Source organism: Symphalangus syndactylus, chromosome 13 (assembly GCF_028878055.3).
Source record: "Symphalangus syndactylus isolate Jambi chromosome 13, NHGRI_mSymSyn1-v2.1_pri, whole genome shotgun sequence".
Lineage (NCBI taxonomy): Eukaryota > Metazoa > Chordata > Mammalia > Primates > Hylobatidae > Symphalangus > Symphalangus syndactylus.
This window is the reverse complement of record NC_072435.2, coordinates 45,187,716-45,210,277: the sequence shown is the minus strand read 5'-3', so window position 1 is coordinate 45,210,277 and position 22,562 is coordinate 45,187,716. Positions and strand designations below refer to the sequence as shown.

At 47.9% G+C, this 22,562-nt stretch overlaps 1 protein-coding gene across 29 annotated transcripts in view; it reads left to right on the top strand.

Annotated features, from left to right (window-relative positions):
- Nucleotides 1-22,562, top strand: part of SUGP2 (SURP and G-patch domain containing 2) — a 40,634-nt gene that overhangs the window by 3,172 nt on the left and 14,900 nt on the right. For 24 of the 29 annotated variants that reach the window (XR_010115303.1, XR_010115311.1, XR_010115307.1 and 21 more), the window contains exons 3-6: nucleotides 4,482-6,089; nucleotides 11,714-11,834; nucleotides 19,162-19,649; nucleotides 21,085-21,196. Coding sequence is in view for 15 of the 29 variants with exons in the window: in XM_055237386.2 (XP_055093361.1) it covers nucleotides 4,482-6,089; nucleotides 11,714-11,834; nucleotides 19,162-19,649; nucleotides 21,085-21,196 (2,329 nt within the window). In the remaining 14 variants the exon portion in view is untranslated. The remainder of the gene's footprint in view (nucleotides 1-4,481; nucleotides 6,090-11,713; nucleotides 11,835-19,161; nucleotides 19,650-21,084; nucleotides 21,197-22,562) is intronic. The other 5 variants (XR_010115310.1, XR_010115309.1, XM_063616192.1 and 2 more) reach the window with 1 other exon arrangement.

The window sequence follows — 22,562 nt, the reverse complement described above, 5'->3', positions numbered from 1 at the left end:
TTGAACTCCTAGGCTCAAGCCATCCTTCCATCTCTGCCTCCCAGAGTGCTGGGATTATAGGCATGAGCCACTGCACTTGGTCAGGGGATAATGTTTTGATCTGTCAGTCATCATTATGCAGATATCTGGAGCTTCTCACCGGATATCCTCCCCGACCCACCTCAAGACAGTTTTGTTTGTTTGTTTGTTTTGAGACGGAGTTTCACTTGTCTCCCAGACTGGAGGGCAATGGAGGGATCTTAGCCCACTGCAACCTTTACCTCCTGGGTTCAAGCGATTCTCCTGCCTCAGCCTCCTGAGTAGCTGAGATTACAGGCATGCACCACCATGCCCAGCTAATTTTTCCATTTGTAGTAGAGATGGGGTTTTACCATGTTGGCCAGGCTGGTCTCGAACACCTGACCTCAGGTGATCCACTTGCCTCGGCCTCCCAAGATACTGGGATTACAGGCATGAGCCACCGAGCCCAGCCCAGTTTTGTTTTTTGGTGTTTTTTGTTGTTGTTGTTGTTGTTTTGGTTTTTGTGTTTTTTTATAGATATGGGGTCTTGCTATGTTGTTTAGGCTAGTCTGCAACTCCTGAGCTCAAGCGATCCTCCCACCTCTGCCTCCAGCATGTTGTGATTACAGGCGTGAGCCACTGCTCCCATCCCCAAGACAGGTTATTGGATCCGTTTCCTGGCTCCATCCCCATCACCACTGCCCAGGTTTAAGCTCTACCAATTTTTTTTTTTTTTTTTTTTTTTTAATTTGAGACAGAGTCTTGTACTGTCACCCAGGCTGGAGTGCAGTGACGTGATCTTGGCGTACTGCGGCCTGTGCCTCCCGGGTTCAAGCGATTCTCCTGCCTCAGCCTCCCAAGTAGCTGAGATTACAGGCGCCTGCCACCACACTCGGCTAATTTTTTTGTATTTTTTGTAGTAAAGACGGGGTTTCACTATGTTGGTCAGGCTGGTTTTGAACTCCTGACCTTGTGATCTGCCTGCCTCGGCCCCCCAAAGTGCTGGGAGGATCACAAGGTCAGGAGATCGAGACCATCCTGTGAATGGTGAAACCCTGTCTTTACTAAAAATACAAAAAAAAAAAAATTAGCCAGGCATGGTGGCGGGCACCTGTGGTCCCAGCTACTTGGGGGGCTGAGGTGGGAAAATGCCGTGAACCCAGGAGGCGGAGCTTGCAGTGAGCCAAGATTACGCCACTGCACTCCAGCCTGGGCGACAGAGCGAGACTCCGTCTCAAAAAAAGAAAAAAGAAAAAAAATGGCTGGGCGCAGTGGCTCAAGCCTGTAATCCTAGCACTTTGGGAGGCCGAGGTGGGCGGATCACAAGGTCAGGAGATCAAGACCATCCTGGCTAACACAGTGAAACCCTGTCTCTACTAAAAATACAAAAATTTAGCCGGGCGTGGTGGCGGGCGCCTGTAGTCCCAGCTACTCAGGAGGCTGAGGCGGGAGAATAGCGTGAACCCAGGAGGCGGAGGTTGCAGTGAGCCACGATTGTGCCACTGCACTCCAGCCTGGGCAACAGAGCAAGACTCCGTCTCAAAAAAAAAAAAAAAAAAAAAACTTATCTGGGCATGGTGGCATGCGCCTATGGCCCCGGCTACGTGGGAGGCTGAGGCAGGAAGTTCGCTTGTGCCCAGGAAGTCGAGGCTGCAGTAAGCCGTGTTTGTGCCATTATACTCCAGCCTGGGCCACAGAGTGAGACCCTGTCTCAAAAAAAGACGGCTGGGTGCAGTGGCTTACACATGTAATCCCAGCACTTCTGGAGGCCAAGGTGGGCAGATCACCTGAGGTCAGGAGTTTGAGACCAGTCTGGCCAACATGGTGAAACCCCATCTCTACTAAAAATATAAAAATATGGCGGGCCCCTATAATCCCAGCTACCCAGGAGGCTGAGACAGAAGAATAGCTTGAACCCGGGAGGTGGAGGTTGCAATGAGCCAAGATCGCACCACTGCACTCCAGTGTGGGTGACAGAACGAGACTCCGTCTCAAAAAAAAAAAGGAAGATTAGGGGGCTGTGGGTGGGGGAGGAGTAGAAACCTAGCAGTATGCTAGGTGATTCTGGAACATTTCTTTGTTGCAAAGCAGTCTATCGTTTAGCCTTTCTCTGTTTCTCTGCTCTACTCTGAACTTTTCGTCTCCTCATAAAGGGTATCAGAAAATTCTCTTGAGTAGAGTCCAGCCATCACTCTGTGTCACTAATGTTCCCTCCCTAATCATGCCATCAATACCAATCATCAATACCTGGGTTATCACAGTGGATTTCTTGCAGGAACATCCACGTCTGTGCTCATCTCCTTTAATCTGTTCCCTGCGCAACAGCCAGTGAGGTCATCCCTCTGCTTAGAACTCTTCACTAGCCTTCTGTCTCTCCCAGAGTAAACTCCAGAGTACCACTGAGGGCCCGACTTGGATCTGGTACTCCTTCTCCATTTGTGTCTCTTATATTAGTGGTTCCCTAACTTTGTATAATGTTAGCGTCACCTGGGGGCCTTTTAAAAAACCCCGACGCCCAGGTCATGCCCTTATTTAATTAAGTAAGGATGTCTGGGGAGGTGGTCCCTGGGGCTCCAGTAGCAGAGTTTGGGAGCTGCCTTCCTACCACTTGGCCTTTCATTCCCTCTATTCCCTTCTGTCTACATTGGCCCCCTACTGGTCCCGCCTCAGGGTCTTGTCCTCATTCTCCCTCTGCCTGGAAGGCTTCCCTTTGTAAATGTACAGTCTGGCCCCTCATACTAGGCCACTGCTGCTAGATAAAGTGTCAGAGCTATGCAGCTGGGCACAGTGGCTTACGCCTGTAATCCCAGCACTTTGGGAGGCTGAGGTGGGTGGATCACAAGGTCAGGAGTTCCAGACCAGCCTGGCCAATGTGGTGAAACCCCGTCTCTACTAAAAATACAAAAGTTAGCCGGGCATGGTGGCGCCTGTATTCCCAGCTACTCAGGAGGCTGAGGCAGGAGGATCGCTTGAACCTGGGAGGTGGAGGTTGCAGTGAGCCGAGATCGCACCCCTGCACTCCAGCACTCCAGCCTGGGCAACAGAGCGAGACTCTGTCTCAAAAAAAAAAAAAAGGAAAAAAAAATGTCAGAGCTACCCTCCTTGACTAGCCTGTCTCAAAATGTCATTGCCTCCTCAGGTTCCCATGTGCTTGATTTGTCTTCTTGGTACTTACTTGCATCTGATATATTTCTGTTTATTGTCTGGCTCTCTCAACTGACAAGTTTGGGAGAGTTCTCATTTTCTTGTTGTAACTTCAGTACCTAGTACAGTGCTTGCGCACAGTAGGTGCCCAGTTTGTTCTTGTTGAACAAATGAACTAGGATTTATATACGACTTTGGCTTCCTGTGGCCTGTTAACCTATTACTACCTCCTGACACCTCTCCTTCCCTATTCGATTTTTTTTTTTAACTAGGTCATTGATTCTGATTGAAAAGCTAGAAAGAAAGGCACTCCATGAAAACTCCCCCTGAGGCCCACTGTTCTCATATGCCTGTAGTTCACTTCTCTTCCTCGCTTCTTACAGTTTCTCCATGTGTGATTAAGCAAATGCAAGTACATCTTCCCCTCCGCCCTTTTTTATTTTTGACAGAGATAGGGTCTCACTATGTTGTCCAGGCTGGTCTCAAACTCCTTGGTTCAAGTGATCCTCCCACCTCGGCCTCCCAAAGTGCAGGGATTATAGATTTGAGCCACTGTGCCTGGCCCATTTCCCCTTTTCTACATAGAGAAGGGCAGAAGTGGGCACTGTTCAGTTTCCATCATGGCTTCTCTTGATGTATCTTGTTAAGCTTCTGCCTTCCCTCCTGCTTGCCTCAGTCTGTGTTTTTTCAGCTCCAGAGAGAGGGTTGATTGGCCTGGCTGACCTTTCCAAGGGATGGGTTCAGCCAGCTTTGGGTCAGCTGTGGTGGGTGTGGTGTTAGCTATGGTTCCTCTAGCCTCATGGTGGCACTGTGGGCTGAGACTTCCTTCTAAGAGGCAGTGAAGGCAGGTAGCTGCAGTAAAACCTGTCTGTTCTGAGACAGAAGTAGAAACACAGAAGTGTTCCAGTTGCAGTAAAGATATCCAGGTTATTTGGGGACCAAACACCCTTTCCTCAGACTAAAAGAGGGATTGTCAACCCAGATGGCTAGAGAATAGAGGAATCTGAATGAGCAAGGGCTGTTGGTGCCAACTTAGAGAGTCTGTGTCTTGCCCATTGGGCTGCTGCTGCCCAGCCTGGGTTGACTGTCATCAGAGCAAACTCAGGCTTGGTGCTTATACGTCTTCTGTTTTAGTAGGTAGTTGATCCAGATTTTTAAGTGACACCACACGCATTTTAAATGTTGGCAACAAATACAGATTGGCAAAAAGCACTGAGGTGTATAAAGCACTTTTGCTGCCTGGTTATCCGTGGACTGTTTGTTTGCACTGTTTGCATCCTCTGGTCTAAAGTATCTTTTGGCTTCTTCTTTTTTTTTTTTTGGATGGTTGATTTCAGATCTCTTAAGGGCAGTCCCAAGATCCAGAGCAGAGATGTATGATGACGTCCACAGCGATGGCAGATACTCCCTCAGTGGATCTGTAGCTCACTCTCGAGATGCCGGAAGAGAAGGCCTGAGAAGTGACGTATTTCCAGGGCCTTCCTTCAGATCAAGCAACCCTCCCATCAGTGATGACAGCTACTTTCGCAAAGAATGTGGCCGGGATCTGGAATTTTCTCACTCTGATTCTCGGGACCAGGTCATTGGCCACCGGAAATTGGGGCATTTCCGTTCTCAGGACTGGAAATTTGCGCTCCGTGGTTCTTGGGAACAAGACTTTGGCCATCCAGTTTCTCAAGAGTCCTCTTGGTCACAGGAGTATAGTTTTGGTCCCTCTGCAGTTTTGGGGGACTTTGGATCTTCCAGGCTGATTGAAAAAGAGTGTTTGGAGAAGGAGAGTCGGGATTATGATGTGGACCATCCCGGGGAGGCTGACTCTGTGCTTAGGGGCAGCAGTCAAGTCCAGGCCAGAGGTCGAGCTCTAAACATCGTTGACCAGGAAGCTTCCCTCCTAGGAAAGGGGGAGACTCAGGGCCTGCTCACAGCTAAGGGGGGTGTTGGGAAACTTGTCACATTGAGAAATGTGAGCACAAAAAAAATACCCACCATGAATCGTATTACTCCCAAAACTCAGGGCACTAACCAAATCCAGAAAAACACTCCAAGTCCTGATGTGACCCTGGGGACAAACCCAGGGACAGAAGATATCCAGTTCCCCATTCAGAAGATCCCTCTGGGGCTGGATCTGAAGAATCTTCGGCTCCCCAGAAGAAAGATGAGCTTTGACATCATAGATAAGTCTGATGTTTTTTCAAGATTTGGGATAGAAATAATCAAATGGGCAGGATTCCACACCATAAAAGATGATATTAAATTTTCCCAACTTTTCCAGACTCTCTTTGAACTTGAAACAGAAACCTGTGCTAAAATGCTTGCCTCATTCAAATGTTCCTTAAAACCAGAGCACAGAGATTTTTGCTTTTTTACTATCAAATTTTTAAAGCACTCTGCTTTGAAGACACCCAGAGTTGATAATGAGTTTTTAAACATGCTTTTAGACAAAGGTGCTGTGAAGACCAAAAATTGCTTTTTTGAAATCATAAAGCCTTTTGACAAGTACATAATGAGACTTCAAGACCGGCTTCTGAAGAGTGTCACACCTTTGCTTATGGCCTGCAATGCCTACGAGCTGAGTGTCAAGATGAAGACCCTCAGTAACCCCCTGGACTTGGCTCTTGCCCTAGAAACCACCAATTCTCTCTGCCGGAAGTCTTTGGCCCTTTTGGGACAGACATTCTCCTTGGCCTCTTCTTTCCGGCAAGAGAAAATCTTAGAAGCTGTCGGCCTGCAAGATATAGCTCCGTCACCTGCTGCATTTCCAAACTTCGAAGACTCCACTTTGTTTGGGCGAGAGTACATAGACCACCTGAAGGCCTGGCTAGTCAGCAGCGGATGTCCCCTCCAGGTTAAGAAAGCCGAACCAGAGCCGACGCGAGAGGAGGAGAAAATGATTCCTCCTACGAAACCCGAAATTCAGGCCAAGGCTCCAGGTAGTCTGAGTGATGGTAAGGAAAACAGCCAAAGTTTCTATTTGTTGTTTTTCTTGTTTCTTTGGTAATGTCTTTTATTCAAGATTTTTTTACACAGAAGTTCTTTAGCCAATTGGAAACAAATCAGGATTTTAGTAGAAAACGCACATTGGCCAATATATGTCTGCCATTCATTCTGTGAATGTGTATTAGGAATCTGCTGTTTACCACAGAAGTCTTTAGACAACCAGGTGTGGTGGCACATGCCTGTAATCCCAGCACTTTGGGAGGCTGAGGCAGCGGATCGCTTGAGACCAGCCTGGCCAACATGGTGAAACCCCATCTCTACTAAAAATACAAAAACTAGCCAGGTGTGGTGGCACGCACCTGAAATCCCAGCTACTCGGGAGGCTGAGGCAGGAGAATCCACTTGGACCTGGGAGGCGGAGGTTTCAGTGAGCTGAGATCACCCCATTGCACTCCAACCTGGGTGACAGAGCAAGACTCTGTCTCAAAAAAACAAAAATCTTTAGACATTTTTAGGTCAAATACCTCTCTGGGAATTTGGTAGAAAGCTGTGGCCACTGCCAGAAAAAATGCTCATCTATTCATACATAATTTTACCTATATCTTCCGGGGGATTCGTACCTTTCTGCAGCCAAGGTTAAGAACCCTTGTTCCTTTTTTTTTTCTTTTCAACCTTTGAAAAAAAGAAGGGTTGACTTTCTTTCCTTGTTTTTGCTTTTTTGAGACAGAGTCATGCTCTGTCACCCAGGCTGGAGTGCAGTGGCATGATCATGGCTCACTGCAGCCCCGACCTCCTGGGCTCAAGTGATCCTTCTGCCTCAGCCTCCTGAGTAGCTGGGACTATAGGCATGTACCACCATGCCTGGATAACTTTTTTTGTAGAGAATCATGTTGCCCAAACTGGTCTCGAACTCCTGAGCTCAAGTGATCTACCCGCCTCAGCCTCCCAAAGTGCTGGGATTATAGGTGTGAGTCACTGCACCTGGCCTGGAACCCTTGTTCCAACGTGTCCCCAACAGGGTACTACTAGAAGGTAGAAAAGACACAGAGCACTGTCTCTGAGGAATCCCCAGGCTCCTGAGGGAAGAAAATCACAAAGACCAGTCACTCGTGAGCCAGGGGTGGTAGCACATGTCTGTATTCCCAGCTACTCGGGAGGCTGAGGAGGGAGGATTGCTTGAGGCCAGGAGTTCAAGTTAGAGAGGTCGTGCTTGAGCTGTATTGAGGGATGTGTAGGGACCAGCCAGGTCATTCCACATAGTGGATACACCTTTTCGCCCTACTCACTTTTGTAGACTAGCTAAAGTTGGTGAATCACTTAAGTACACCTGCTAATTAGCAGTTATCATTGGCTTTCTGGGGAGAGGAAAAGGCCAAGGAGGAGAAATAGAAGTGATGAGCTGTTTGGTTTCCCTCTTCCTTCCTCCTAAGCTCCAAGAATGAACTCTCACAGCCCAGACATCCCAGAGGTCACGAGCATACATGGTAACCATGCTGTCTTTTTTTTTTTTTTTTTTTTTAATTTATAAAGGAAAGAGGTTTAATTGACTCAGTTCCACATGGCTGAGGAGACCTCAGAAAACTTACAATTATGGTGGAAGGCAAAGGGGAAACAAGGACATCCTTGGTGACAGGAGAAAGAAGAGCGACCATGCTGTCTTAACTCTTGTGATAGGGAGAAAGCACTTTTCCCACTGACGTGGTTTTCACCTTCCATTGCCCGCAGCCCAGTGGGGAAGTCTCATTTGTTCCTGACTTTCTTTGCTCCTTCACCACCCTCATGAAGCCCCAACGGCACTAGACACTGGATAGGTCCCACCACATACAGGTGGCCACACCTACTCCCAGAGAGGGATCCTTCCAGAAGTAGGCTCAGGGCTGAAGGGACCCTACTCCCCAACCCCTCACAAAGTGATGGCATACTGTATGAAGGAAGAAGAGTCACCCATAACCTAAAGTGGTTATAACCCACCCACTTACCCTCCCACAGTCTTCGATGTTCCCCCTGCTTTCCTGCAGCTGCAGGCATGCTGGACTGAAAATGCTACCGCCTGCTCTTCTACCTGATTGCCAGAAAGCACTCTTTGTTTCCACAGCCTTTGCTACAGCGTGATATTGACCTAATGCAAATTACCTCACCTTTTCCTTGATGCTGGACTCATGCTGCCTTTTACTAGAGGTTTCTGAAGCCAGACAGACCTGGGTTCACATGTAGTTGGCATGTGCAAGCCTCAGTTCCCTGTCTGGATAGCGGGATGGGTGGCGGCAGGGCCCACATCTCATAAGGCTGCCCCACCGCTGCTTATGTTCCTGTTAGAAATGCTGGAATGGGCCAGGCGCAGTGGCTCATGCCTGTAATCCCAGCACTTTGGGAGGCCGAGGCGGGCAGATCACGACATCAGGAGATCGAGACCATCCTGGCTAACATGGTGAAACCCCGTCTCTACTAAAAATACAAAAAATTAATCGTGCATGGTGGCATGTGCCTGTAGTCCCAGCTACTGGGAAGGCTGAGGCAGGATAATCACTTGAATCCAGGAGGCAGAGGTTGCAGTGAGCCAAGATCTTGCCACTGCTCTCCAGCCTGGCGACAGAGCGAGACGGTCTCCAAAAAAAAAAGAAAAAAGAAAACAAGAAGTGCTGGAATGGGTCGGGCGCAGTCGTTCACACCTGTAATCCCAACACTTTGGGAGGCTGAGGCAGGTGGATCACCTGAGGTCAGGAGTTCGAGACCAGCCTGGCCAACATGACAAAACCTGTCTCTACTAAAAATCAAAAATTAGTCTGGTGTGGTGGCACACACCTATAATCCCAGCTACTTGGGAGGCTGAGGCAGGAGAGATGCTTGAACTTGGGAAGTGGAGGTTACAGTGAGCCTAAAGCTCACCACTCCACTCCAGCCTGGGTGATGAGCAAAAGTCAGTCTAGAAAAAAAAAAAAATGCTGGAATGACATCTTTGGTTGAATGCTTTGGTTATTACTGTTAGTTTTATTTTTTTTAATTCTCCTTGAAAGGATACATTCTCAGGAGTAGGATTGCTGGGCCAAAGCTGTGACCCACTTTCTGACCCTTGTTCATGGTCATCCTAGCTAAAGATGACCAAATTTGCAGGGGTCCCTAAATTTCATTGCTGACTGTAAACCTCAACATCTTTTGTAAAATCATGTAAAACTAGTAGCTCTGTAAAAAGAGAGCCATGAAAAAAAGCAGTTTCATAGGGGACATACTTGGAATAACGTGGCAGTTGAAGGATTGACTCATCATGTGTGAGGAGCTCACACTAGTGTTTAAAATAAGCTCAAAGCTGCAACATGGACACAGACGGGCACAGGACTATGCAATCATTTACAGAACAAACCGGAAAACCTCGCTAGTTCTAGTTCAGCAATGATTTTAATTGAATGGCTGAACAAATAGACCATTCTTTGCTTTTTTTTTTTTTTTTTTTTTTTGAGATGGAGTTTTGCTCGTTGCCCAGGCTGGAGTGCAATGGCATGATCTCGGCTCACCACAATCTCCGCCTCCCAGGTTCAAGCGATTCTCCTGCCTCAGCCTTCCTAGTAGCTGGGATTACAGGCATGTGCCACCACACCTGGCTAATTTTGTATTTTTAGTAGAGACGGGGTTTCTCCATGTTGGTCAGGCTGATCTCGAACTCCTGACCTCAGGTGATCTGCCCGCCTCGGCCTCCCAAAGTGCTGGGATTACCGGCATGAGCCACTGTGCCCGGCCATCATTCTGTACTTTTAAAACTAGCCAATTATTAGGAAACTAAACAATCTTACCATTCGAAGAAACATGTTCTGTGTTGCTGGCAGCATTGTAAATTTAAAGTCATATTGGAGGAAATTCACACTTTAAAAAATATTTTGGACAGGACATGGTGGCTCATGCCTATAATCTCAGCACTTTGGGAGGTAGAGGAAGGTGGATCTCTTGAGGCCAAGAATTGGAGACCAGCCTGAGCAATATGGTGAAGCCTTGTCTCTACAAAAAAAATAAAAAAAGCCAGACGTGGCGGCGCATGTCTGTAATCCCAGCTACTTGGGGGGCTGAGGCCTGAGAACTGCTTGAGCCTAGGAGTTCAAGGCTGCAGTAAGCTGTCATGGGACCACTGCACTCCAGCCTGGGCAACAGAGTGAGACCCCATCTCAAAAAAGAAAAAATTTGTCTTTTTTTTTTTTTTTTTGAGACGGGGTCTCACTCTGACGCTCAGGCTGGAGTGCAGTGGCACAATCTCGGCTCACTGCAAGCTCCACCTCCCGGGTTCACGCTATTCTCTTGCCTCAGCCTCCCGAGTAGCTGGGACTACAGTCACCCGCCACCATGCCCAGCTAATTTTTTTGTATTTTTTTAGTAGGGATGGAGTTTCACCATGTTAGCCAGGCTGGTCTCGATCTCCTGACCTCATGATCCTCCTGCCTTGGCCTCCCAAAGTGCTGGGATTACAGTTGTGAGCCACTGTGGCTGGCCAAAATTTGTTTCTTATACGTTCAGCAAATATTTTTCTGTGAACATGTAATTTGGGATCATTGACCTTTTTTTTTTTTTTTTTTTTTTTTTTTTTTTTTTTTGGGAGATGGAGTCTCGCTCTATCGCCTGGCTGGAGTGCAGTGGTACGATCTTGGCTAACTGCAACCTCTGCCTCCCGGGTTGAAGCAATTCTCCTGCCTCAGCCTCCCAAGTAGCTGGGACTATAGGTACATGCTGCCATGCCCGGCTAATTTTTTTTTTTTTTTTTGTAGTTTAGTAGAGACGGAGTTTCACCATGTTGCCCAGGCTGGTCTCGAACTCCTGAGCTCAGGCAGTCCACCCCACTCGGCCTCCCAAAGTGCTAGGATTACAGGTGTGAGCCACTGTGCCTGGCTGACCTTTTTTTTTATTTTTTAATTGGAGAAAATTTTTTGTGAATTGATATATATATTTTCTGATTACAAAACATAAGTTTTTTTTTTTTTTAAGGTAAAGCATAAGGAAAATGAAATTCCTGATAATTCTACCCCTTATAACCTCTGTTAACATATTTCCTGGCCGGGCATGGTGGCTCACGCCTGTAATCCCAGCTCTCAAGGAGGCAAGAGGCGAGAGGATAGCTTGAGCCCAGGAGTTCGAGACCTGCCTGGGCAATATAGCGAGACCCCGTTCTCCCGAAAAAGAAAAAAAAAAGACAACATATTTCCTTATAGTCTTTTTTCTATGTATCCATATTTATATTTTTTTATTCCCACCTTTATATTGAGAACCATAACCTAGATACGTTTTTGTATATTTTATACTAGATATTTATATTTTCCACTTTAATATTATGAACACTCAAATTATTAATACGTGAAAAATGATATCAAATTGCTATATATCTTTCTTTTTCTAGAGCATATACATAAATTGCTCTGTCCAGTCATTGAAAGCTGTGACTGTTTCTCTCCTAGTGGTTATACTGTTACATTTTTTAGGAGGAGATTTTCCATATTGGTGGTTTTCCTCTTTTCAATGCTGGTGTCTTGTGAATGAGGATTTCGGTTGTTGATGCCTGCTTGGGTTCAGCGCTAAGCCCCCAACTACTCAACTATCCTCGTCTTCCCAGAGCCCACATTCAGCATATTTCTCAGAAAAGCTGTTCTGTGTGTTCCAGCTGTCCCCCAGCGAGCAGATCACAGGGTAGTGGGCACCATTGACCAGCTTGTGAAACGTGTCATCGAAGGCAGCCTGTCTCCCAAAGAGAGAACTCTTCTCAAAGAGGACCCTGCTTACTGGTAGGTCTTTAAATGTCCACCCTGTGAATCCGTCTCATGGAGTATATGGCAAAATTTGGGTCACTTTGATGGTGTTGAGAGCAGAGGGTGAGATACTTGAGCAAGTGGTGTTCTCCAGTGAGAAGAGCATGAGGGTGGCTCAGATTTATGTGGGTTCAGCACGCTCCAGCTCTGCTGCAGACCAGTGGTAGGCCAGCTGGGTGGGTGGCCTTCTCTCACCTGTGACTACAGCTCCAAGTCCCTGCTGGGCTGTTTTAAGGATGCAATGAGATGTGCATGCAGAGAATACAGAATAAGGGTAGTAAGAGTAGTAATACATCATTGCAGTTGTTTGCAACTTATTGCTAATATTTGTTAAACTGTCTTTTGCTTAATTGCCTCTTTATGTAAATAGAACACCTTAATTGCCTCTTTATGTAAATAGAACACCTTTTTTTTTTTTTTTTGAGATGGAGTCTCGCTCTGTCGCCCAGGCTGGAGTGCAGTAGTGCAATCTCAGCTCACTGCAACCTCCGCCTCCCGGGTTCATGCCTTTCTTCTGCCTCAGCCTCCCGAGTAGCTGGGACTACAGGCATGTGCCACCACGCCCGGCTAATTTTATGTATTTTTGGTAGAGATGGGGTTTCACAGTGTTAGCCAGGATGGTCTCGATCTCCTGACCTCATGATCCACCTGCCTCGGCCTCCCAAAGTGCTGGGATTACAGGTGTGAGCCACCATGCCCAGCCGAACAACTTACTAAAATTACAGTTTGCATCTTAAATATAGTACTTCCTTATTAGAGAAAGTAAAGAACAGGCCAGAGAAAGAGTCTCGCTCTGTCACCCAGGCTGGAGTACAGTGGCGCAATCTTGGCTTACTGCAACCTCCATCTCCTGAGTTCAAGCGATTCTCATGCCTCAGCCTCCCAAGTAGCTGGGATTATAGGTGCACGACATGAGGCAGGTCACATCAGCAAAGAGGCAATGGCCAGTTCTGTCCACAGGGCTCCAATGGGAACAAATAATGCTTGTGGGGTATGAGGGTGGAAGGTCTCAAATCTGTGTATTTTTAATAGAGATGGGGTTTCACCATGTTGGCCAGGTTGGTCTCGAACTCCTGACCTCAGGTGACCCACCTGCCTTGGCCTCCCAAAGTGCTGGGATTACAGGTGTGAGCCACTGCGCTGGGCTGAGACACCATTTCTTTAAAAAAAAAAAATGGTGATGATCAGTGCTTTGATTGTATTTCTGCCTACCTTTCTGGCAATTTATTATGATATCTGGGAGTGAAACTGCTAGGTTAAAGCTCATGTTAGAGGCTTTTGATTTATGTCAGTTTCTCAGCTTCAGCACGTTTTATTTTTATTTATTTATTTATTTTTAACTGAGTCTCACTCTGTCGCCAGGCTGGAGTACAGTGGCACGATCTTGGCTCACTGTTTCCCGGGTTCAAGCAATTCTTGTGCCTCAACCTCCCAAGTAACTGGGATTACAGGTGCCCGCCACCACACCCAGCTAATTTTTTGTGTTTTAGTAGAGACGGGGTTTCACCATGTTGCCCAGGGTGGTCTTGAACTCCTGAAATCATGCAATCCGCCTGCCTCAGCCTCCCAAAGTGCTAGGATTACAGGCGTGAGCCACCGCGCCCGGCCTCAGCTGCAGCACGGAGGCTGGATCATTCTGTATTAGGGGAGCTGTCCTGGACATTGCAGGCTGTTTAGCAGCATCTGTGGCCTCTATCTGTTTGATGTTAGTAGGACCTTCTATCTCACTACTAACAACCCAGAATACATCCAGACACTGCCTGGTGTCCCATGGCAGGCAGAGCTGCCCCTGATGGAGACCATTGATGTTTATCATCAGATTACTCTCCATAGGTTATCTGTACTAATTGACCCTCTCACTGCTATTCTGTAAGTGTGCTGTGCCCTCTTGTTTTCTGTTTTTGTTAGGGGCAGGATCTCACTCTGTTGCCCAGGCTGCAATGCAGGGGCGCTATCACAGCCCACTGCAGTCTTGACCTCCTGAGTGTGCCCCTTTTGGTAGTCAGATTGTACCCATACTGGACTTGCTATTCTTGCTGTTGTAATTACTAAAGATGCTTGAAAGGCATACATTTCCATGTCTTTGGTCCTACCCACCATGATTTACCAAGGGGAAGGTTGGAGCTTATTGTGGTTTTATTTTTATAAAATTCTTGAGTTTGGATTATTTTCATGTATTGAATGAGGTAGGCATGTAACTTAAAAGTTAAAAATTCCCAAATAACCCAATTGTCCCAGCATCATTTATTGAATACTTTTTATTTAATAAACACTTGTGCCTTCTGTGCAGTTGGTACTGTTCTAAGCACATTACTGATTTAAGCACTAGCTGGTTGAATCCTCGTAAACAACGTTGGGAGGCAGGTCTATTGCTATGCTTATTTTACAGACAAGAAACTTTGAGGCTCCAAGAGCCCTCTTGCCTTGAGGATCCACAACTAGTAAGAGGCAGAGTTGAGATTCAAATCCAGGGTCTGTGGTCTGAACCAGTGTGCATGTTGAAGGATTGTCAGATTGACAGATGCAAGCAGATACCAACCCTCTTGGTAAGAAGGCATCCAGACTTAGAAGGCCCAGGGGCACTTTACAGGTAGTTGATAAAGTGATTAGGCTGGAGGAATAGGAGGCCCTGAGAGGACTGGGGGCTGGTGCCTCTGCCCCATGACCCCTGCACATGGCCCAGTGGTCTCATGATCACTGATAACCGGGGCAGCAGGCGGAAGCCAGAGTCAGGGGTGTGTTTGGTTAGGGGGCAGGACAGGGTACAAAATCAGAAATAAGTGGCCAGGTGTGGTGGCTCACACCTGTAAGGTGGGTGGATCACGAGGTCAGGAGATCGAGACCATCCTGGCGAACACGGTGAAACCCTGTCTCTACTAAAAATACAAAAAAAAATTGGCCGGGCCTGGTGGTGGGTGCCTGTAGTCCCAGAAATAAGCATCAAACTAAGAACTGATATTTGAGGTAAACCAGTATCATGAAAGAGAATAACCAAACTCAACCAACTCCTGACACCTTAGAAGACAGAGTTACTATGAGAAAGAGGAGGTGTAGTCTATAAATATGTATGTGTAATGAATAGTCTCAGGTAATAAGAGTATATTGTATCCATGAAACAGACACTGGTTGCTATGAAAACGATCCTATTAAGGATCTTGGAAATGAAAAATAGATTGAAATAAAAATCTCAGCAGTTGGCTGATAGAATAGATCCTGAAGAAGGACAGATTTAGGAGTTGGTCCCAGGGACTTTATCATCCAAAAACTCCTTCACAGGGAATTACCTGGCCTGGTGCGGTGGCTCACGCCTGTAATCCCAACACTTTGGGAGACCGAGGGGTACAGATGACCTGAGGTTGGGAGTTTGAGACCAGCCTGGCCAACATGGTGAAACCCTGTCTCTACTAGGCTTCCGTCCTTTTCTATGAGAGAGTGCAAAGCATCAAGCCTAGAAAATGATCACAACAGTGCAGGATATAAAGCTGAAGGAATATGTCATACTTTGTTTTCTCTCAGCTTCTAAATTGTCCCCTGGGAGTGGGCCAGCCCTGACCTTGCTCTCCAGGGAGAGCCCACCAGGTCCTACATGTTCACACACTCAGGAAAACAAGTGGCTAAGAATCCCTGTGGTCTAGCCTCAGCAGGATTGTCCAAGCACCCCAAAGTTAACATAAAATCTAAATAATTGATGTTTGGGGTGAAATAAAAGAAACTAAAATCCCAGATGATCTAAATATGTGAGACACAAAGGGAAGGAGGGAGATAGGTGTACAGGCCTTTGTCTTTTTTTTTTTTTTTTTTTGAGACGGAGTCTTGCTGTGTCCCCCAGGTTGGAGTGCAGTGGCGCAATCTCAGCTCACTGCAAGCTCCGCCTCCTGGGTTCACGCCATTCTCCTGCCTCAGCCTCCTGAGTAGCTGGGACTACAGGCGCCCGCCAACACGCCTGGCTAATTTTTTGTATTTTTAGTAGAAATGGGGTTTCACTGTGTTAGCCAAGATGGTCTCGATCTCCTGACCTTGTGATCCGCCCGTCTTGGCCTCCCAAAGTGCTGGGATTACAGGCGTGAGCCACCGCGCCCGGCCGACTTTTGTCTTGTTTGACGTGAAGATAGAGCTAAAGGGTAATTCTGGATATTGATACAAAATAAGAGTTTAGGTATGTGTGTTGATTAGCCATTAAAGGAACAGAAGTGGGGTCTATAACTTCCATACTACTATAGAAAGAAGCAAAAACACAGGAATTGGAAAACACAGAGATGGGAAATTGCATAGCAGGTGAACGCTACCAAAAAGAAAGGATGTAGAGAATTGTTTAGGCAAAAAACACTTTAAGGAGAACAGCACTAAAAGAAGCAAAAGAAGTTCCTGATAAAAGGGAAAGTCATCACGAACATATAGATTGTCAATCTTGGTGCCTGCACTACATAGCTTTGAGCTATGTAAATAAACAACCTTTAGAAATCATTTAAGTCCAGAGCTGGGTGCGCTGGCTCACACTTGTAATCCCAGCACTTTGGGAGGCCGAGGTGAGCAGATCACCTGAGATCAGGAGTTCAAGACCAGCCTGGCCAACATGGTGAAACCCCCTCTCTACTAAAAAAAATACAAAAATTAGCTGGGCATGGTGGCGGGTGCCTATAATCCCAGCTACTCGGGAGGATGAGGCTGGAGAATCGCTTGAATCCAGGAGGCAGAGGTTGCAGTGATCCGAGATTGCGCCACTGCACTCCAGCCTGGGTGACAGAGCAAGACTCCGTCTCAAAAAAAAAAAAAAAAAAAAAAATCATTTAAGTCCAAAACCACGATAAGAGGAATTGGATGAATCCAAAACCATGGTAGGAGACATTAATGTTTCTCTGAAATGGGTAGACGATGTAATCCAAATAAGGTTGTGGAAGATTTTATAACACAGGAAATGAGCATAAACAGAGACAATCTGCTAATTTGTTGAGCGGTTAATGACTACTAGGCAGTTTTCATAGCACTTGCCTCATAGTGAAAAGCTTATAACGCAGGCCTCACAGCTGTATGATGAAGTAGCTACTGCTTATCATCTTCCCTGTCTTAGAGATGGAGAAACTGAGGCACAGAAAGGTTCCCAGGTAATAAGTGGCTATGCTGAGATTTGAAGCCAGCAGACTGGCTTGTTGAGTGTTCTCTGTTCTTGATGTGATGTTCCACTGGAACTTGGGAGATACATTTGGGACTGACGTCCTCGGACTGCACTTGGCATCAGAACCGTCCAGAAACAAGGAAAGCCATCAGAGCCATGAGTGACTGGGGTAGTCAGGTCACCTGGCCCTGATTCTGCGCTCTGCCCTTGATAAGGAGTTGCCTTGCTGGGCTGTGTTTGACTTGAGAACCAGAGCGCCCATGTTGGTCAGCATTCTCTTACTTGAGCGCTATTGCTTGTTAGGGCATGATCTTGCAGGATGCCACCGTTAGCCCAACAGAGTGCCAGGGCAGCAGTGGAGCCGGTACTCAGTCGTTTTCTCAGGTCCAGACAGACCTCAACTGGCTAACAGTGTTAGCGGGAGCTTGTGTACAGAGCTGCCTGCCAGGGACATGCCACATCACACAGTGCTGCCAATGCTGTGCAACACACAGCCACCTCACTTCTAGTTGGCTTGTCACTGGTAATCTGGAACCTCATCTAATAACTGATATGTCGTTACTTAATATCAAACAATCCGAAAGCCACCTGAAATACTGCCATACTTACTAAGCAATATTCTTCTTTAACACAAACTGAAATCAAATATTCACAAAAGTCTGTTATGTTTTTTGTGGGGTGGTTATTTATTTATTTATTTTTAAAGAGATGGGGTTTCGCCATGTTGCCCAGACTGGTCTTGAACTCCTGGGCTCAAGCGACCCACCTGCTTCCGCCTCCCAAAGTGCTGGGATTACAGGCATGAGCCACCATGCCCATCTTAAAAGTTTGTTATGTATGAAATTACAGAGAAAATCACAGCACACCCAGGAAACTCACATGGGCCACATTATGCCAATACAGCAAACTAGAAACCAGCAACAACCAAAATAAAGCACGTTTCTGAATAACTTTTGAGTGAAGGGTAATCAGAACTGAAATTAGAAGCAATTTAGAAGGAAGTGGCAAGAAGAACATTATATACCAGATGCAGTCATAAAAATACTTAAGAGAAAGAGTGACTTCAGGTGAATTTATTAGAAATAGTGGGCCAGGTGCAGTGGCTCACACCTGTAATCTCAGCACTTTGGGAGGCTGAGGCATGTGGCCACCTTGAGCCCAAGAGTTCGAGATCAGCCTAGGCAACATGGTGAAATGTCCTCTCAACCAAAAATACAAAAATTAGCCAGGCGTGGTGGTGCGCGCCTGTAGTCCCAGCTACTGGGGAGGCTGAGGTGGGAGGATCACCTGAACCCAGAAGGTCGAGGCTGCGGTGAGCTGCAATCAACTCATGAAGCTAGAAGGAAAATGATGAAAAAAGTAAAGACACTAGAAGGAGAAGGATTTTTTTTTTTTTAAAGACAGGGTCTTGCTCTGTTGCCCAGACTGGAGTGCAGTGGCGCAATCACAGCTCACCACAGCCTCTCAACTTCTTGGGCTCAAGTGATCCTCCCATCTTAGCCTCCAGAGTAGCTGGGACTATAGGCATGCACCACCACCCTGGCTAATTTTTTTATTTTGTGGAAATGGGATCTTGTTTTGTTGCCTAGGCTGGTCTTGAACTCCTGGGCTCAAGCGATCTTCCCGCCTCGGCCTCTGGAAGTGCTGGGACTACAGGTGTGAGCCACCACGCCAAGCTGAATATTTTTCTGTATTAGTACATGTAGCTCAACCTTCTCTTTACTGTTCTTATCATGATGACTAGGTCATAAGATTTCACACCTGGGGCGCAGGTTCCTTGGTTAATGTTCTCTTGTGGTTCACATCACACTTTCCTTGATGCAGTCAAAAGCTCGCCGAGCACTCATCCTGGCGGGGCCATTTAAAAGGTGTCAATTCTGCCTGCCAGGATGCTGTGGCTCCAAGGTGACTGGTTTGTGTTTCCAGGCCATCATGAGCTGGGAGCTCCCTCATGGCTGCTGCTGATGGAAATCAAGGAGGAACTCAGTTCAAACTCCCGATTGCCCTGTGGTCACTCTTAGCAGGGCAGCTGTCTTGGGCCTAGCTCTGGGTCCTCAGTAGAGCCAGGCAGAGCCTCTGAGACAGCAGAGGACAATGAGGAGTTGGCCATTTAGGTTTGTGTTTGCAGGAACAATTTGGGACCTGGTGGTGTTTTCATAAATGTCCCGTTATGCTTGTTTTGTTGTGTAGGTTTTTGTCTGATGAAAATAGTCTGGAGTATAAATATTACAAGCTGAAGTTGGCAGAAATGCAGCGGATGAGCCAGAACTTGCGAGGAGCCGACCAGAAGCCGACCTCGGCAGAGTGTGCGGTGCGGGCCATGCTGTATGCCCGGGCTGTCCGCAACCTCAAGAAGAAACTCCTTCCGTGGCAGCGGCGGGGGCTCCTCCGTGCTCAGGGGCTCCGAGGCTGGAAGGCGAGGAGAGTGACCACCGGGACCCAGACCCTTCTATCCTCAGGCACCAGGCTGAAACACCATGGCCGGCAGGCTCCAGGCCTCTCACAGGCAAAACCATCCCTGCCAGACAGAAATGATGCTGCCAAGGACTGCCCGCCAGACCCAGCCGGACCTTCTCCTCAGGACCCCAGCTTAGAAGCCTCAGGCCCATCCCCCAAGCCAGCAGGAGTGGATGTCTCTGAAGCACCTCAGACCTCTTCTCCCTGCCCATCTGCTGACAGTGGGTGCTCACTCCTGTCCCCCTCCTCTGGGCCCCAGTCCCTGCTCTCCTATCTCCAGGGTCTCTTTAGAATTGGGGGGGCCTGCAATCTAGGCAAGACAGTGGATAAAAGCTCTAGGGACCTGGCCAGGACAAGTGTACATGTTGGCGCTTTCTCTCTTGCTTTCCCGAGAGAGCTACGTGCGAGTCCTGCAGCTTGCTCCTCCTCTTCTGAGAGCAGAGCTGGTATGAGGTGCTGCCCCATGCCTCTGTGCTCCCCGACAGGGTCCTGCTGCTGGGGCCATGGGCGGTGCATTGCCTGAACTTGGGATCCCATGTCCTGCTATATCCTGGCCTCCCTTGATAGTCTTCGGGGCTGCCTTGTTCTCTCATTCTGCCTCCTCATCCCCAGGGTCTCCACAGTTCCTGTTCTTGGGGTTCACTGACCTGCACTGCTTCCTCTGAATCGACTAACTTCACCCCTTCTGTTTCTTCTGTCACCTTAGCTGTTTCTTTCTCTCTGTACCACAGGCCTGTTCTCTGGCCAGTGCTTCCTAAGCACTAAGTGGGAAGGAGAAGGCAAAAAAATGTCCACAACTGCTGCATTATTTAGGCGTTGCTGTGTCGTGAGCCATTCCAAACTGTGGCTTAAAACAGGAGGCATCAGCTGGGTGTGGTAGCTCACACTTGTAATCCCAGCACTTTGGGAGGCCAAGGCGGGCAGATCGCCTGAGCTCAGGAGTTCGCAACCAGCCTGGGCAACATGGTGAAACCCTGTCTCTACTAAAAATACAAAAAATTAGCTGGGCATGGTGGCAAGTGCCTGTAGTCCCAGCTACTCGGGAGGCTGAGGCAGGAGAATCGCTTGAACCCGGGAGGCAGAGGTTGCATTGAGCCAATATCTCACCACTGCACTCCAGCCTGGGCGACAGAGCAAGACTCCGTCTCAAAAAACAAACAAACAAACAAACAAACCAGGAGGCATCCGGTGTTGTGAATTTGCCAGTGGCTGGGTCATCTGCTGAGCTAGCCCCACACATGTCTGCGGTCAGCGGCAGCTGTCCAGGCTGTCAGCTGAGATGATGGTGTGGCTGGGCCACATGCCTGTCATCCCCCCAGCAGCCAGCCCATGTTTGTTCACCTGGCAATTGGGGTCGGGGCTTCAGGAGAGACAGTGGAAGTACTCAAGTCCTCCAAGGCCCAGGCTTGGAATTGGCAATGGGCTTTTCTACCACATTCTATAGCTGATGTGTGAGTCCCAGGACCAGCCCTGATTCAAGGTGGGGATACACAGAGTTCACTTCTTGGTGACAAAGAGTCCACATGTGGCGAAGGGCAAGGCTACAGGGAGGGGACATGCACGCCATCTTTATAATCAGCCTCCACAACCCTGTAGTGTTTACACGGGGAGCAGCAGCTCAGGAGTCATACCTGACAGGTGCTTTATGTTTTGTAGTTGACATGAAGACAATGGAGACTGCAGAGAAACTGGCTAGATTTGTTGCTCAGGTGGGACCAGAGATCGAACAATTCAGCATAGAAAACAGCACCGATAACCCTGACCTGTGGTACGTACCCCCCGGGGTCTCATCACACCTTTTTCTTTCTCAAAGAGACAACGTCTAAGGATGTTGCTCAGGCTGGATTCGAATTCCTGGGCTCAAGTGATCCTCCTGTTTCAGCCTCCGGAGTAGCTGGGACCACAGGTGTGCTCCACTGCAACTGGCCATTACACCCTTTAGATTTGAGTGTGTTCACGCCACAAGCATGTCCTGAGCCAGCCCACAGCCTGGCCAATGCATTCCTACCATGGGGGTTATACCAGGAGTAAGTCATGACTTTACTTCAGCTGAGCCAGGGGCCTGAGGGAGAAAGATCTGTTCTAATCACCTGAGTTCAGGAGTTCGAGACCAGCCTGGCTACCATGCTAAAACCCCATCTCTACAAAAATACAAAAATTAGCCGGGCATGGTGGCAAGCACCTGTAATCCCAGCTGCTCGGGAGGCTGAGGCATGAGAGTCGCTTAAACCCAGGAGGCGGTTTCAGTGACCTGAGATTGAGCCACTGCATTCCAGCCTGGGCAACAGAGCGAGACTTCATCTCCAAAAAAAAAAGGCCAGGTGCGGTGGCTCATGCTTGTAATCCCAGCACTTTGGGAGGCTGAGGCGGGTGGATCATGAGGTCAGGCGTTTGAGACCAGCCTTGCCAACATAGTGAAATCCCGTCTCTATACTAAAAATAAAAAAAAATAGCCAGGGGTAGTGGCGGGTGCCTGTAATCCCAGCTACTCGGGAGGCTAAGGCAGGAGGATTGCTTGAACCTGGGAGGCGGAGGTTGCAGTGAGCCAAGATCACGCCATTGCACTCCAGCCTGGGCAACAAGAGCGAAACTCCATCTCAAAAAAAAAAAAAAAAGTTCTGTTCTAGGAGATCTGCCTTCATCTGAGGCATCAGGAAAAGCCTCCCCAGAGGGACATTTAATCTGCATCCAAAGGCTAAATAGGAGTTGGCCAGGGGAGGGGAGAGAGGTGAGGATTTGCTGCTCACTGCATGATAGTAGTGATAGTCGGCCCTTGCCCAGGTCTAGACAGCAGGCACTTCTACACAGGGATAACGTGGCGTGCTCATGCTGGGAGCAGGTACCTTTGCCCTCTCCGTTCCTCGGATAGGTGGAGCTCAGCTCAAAAGCACACAGCCCGTAGGCGAGAAAACCTGGGCGAGGAGCCAGCACTGCCCCTGGGGTTTTTCCCCAGGGTGATGTGAGATGCCCCCTCCAGAGAAAGGCTGCCGGTGGGAGGCACCCATCTTCCCATTACTGAGCCAGAACCCTACTGAGGGGGCTCTCAACTCCTCGTGCTGGTCCCAGCTTATTGGACAGTCATGCCTTCATCCAGTTAAACTTACAGTTGAAAACGTGCATTTCTCAGAGCATTT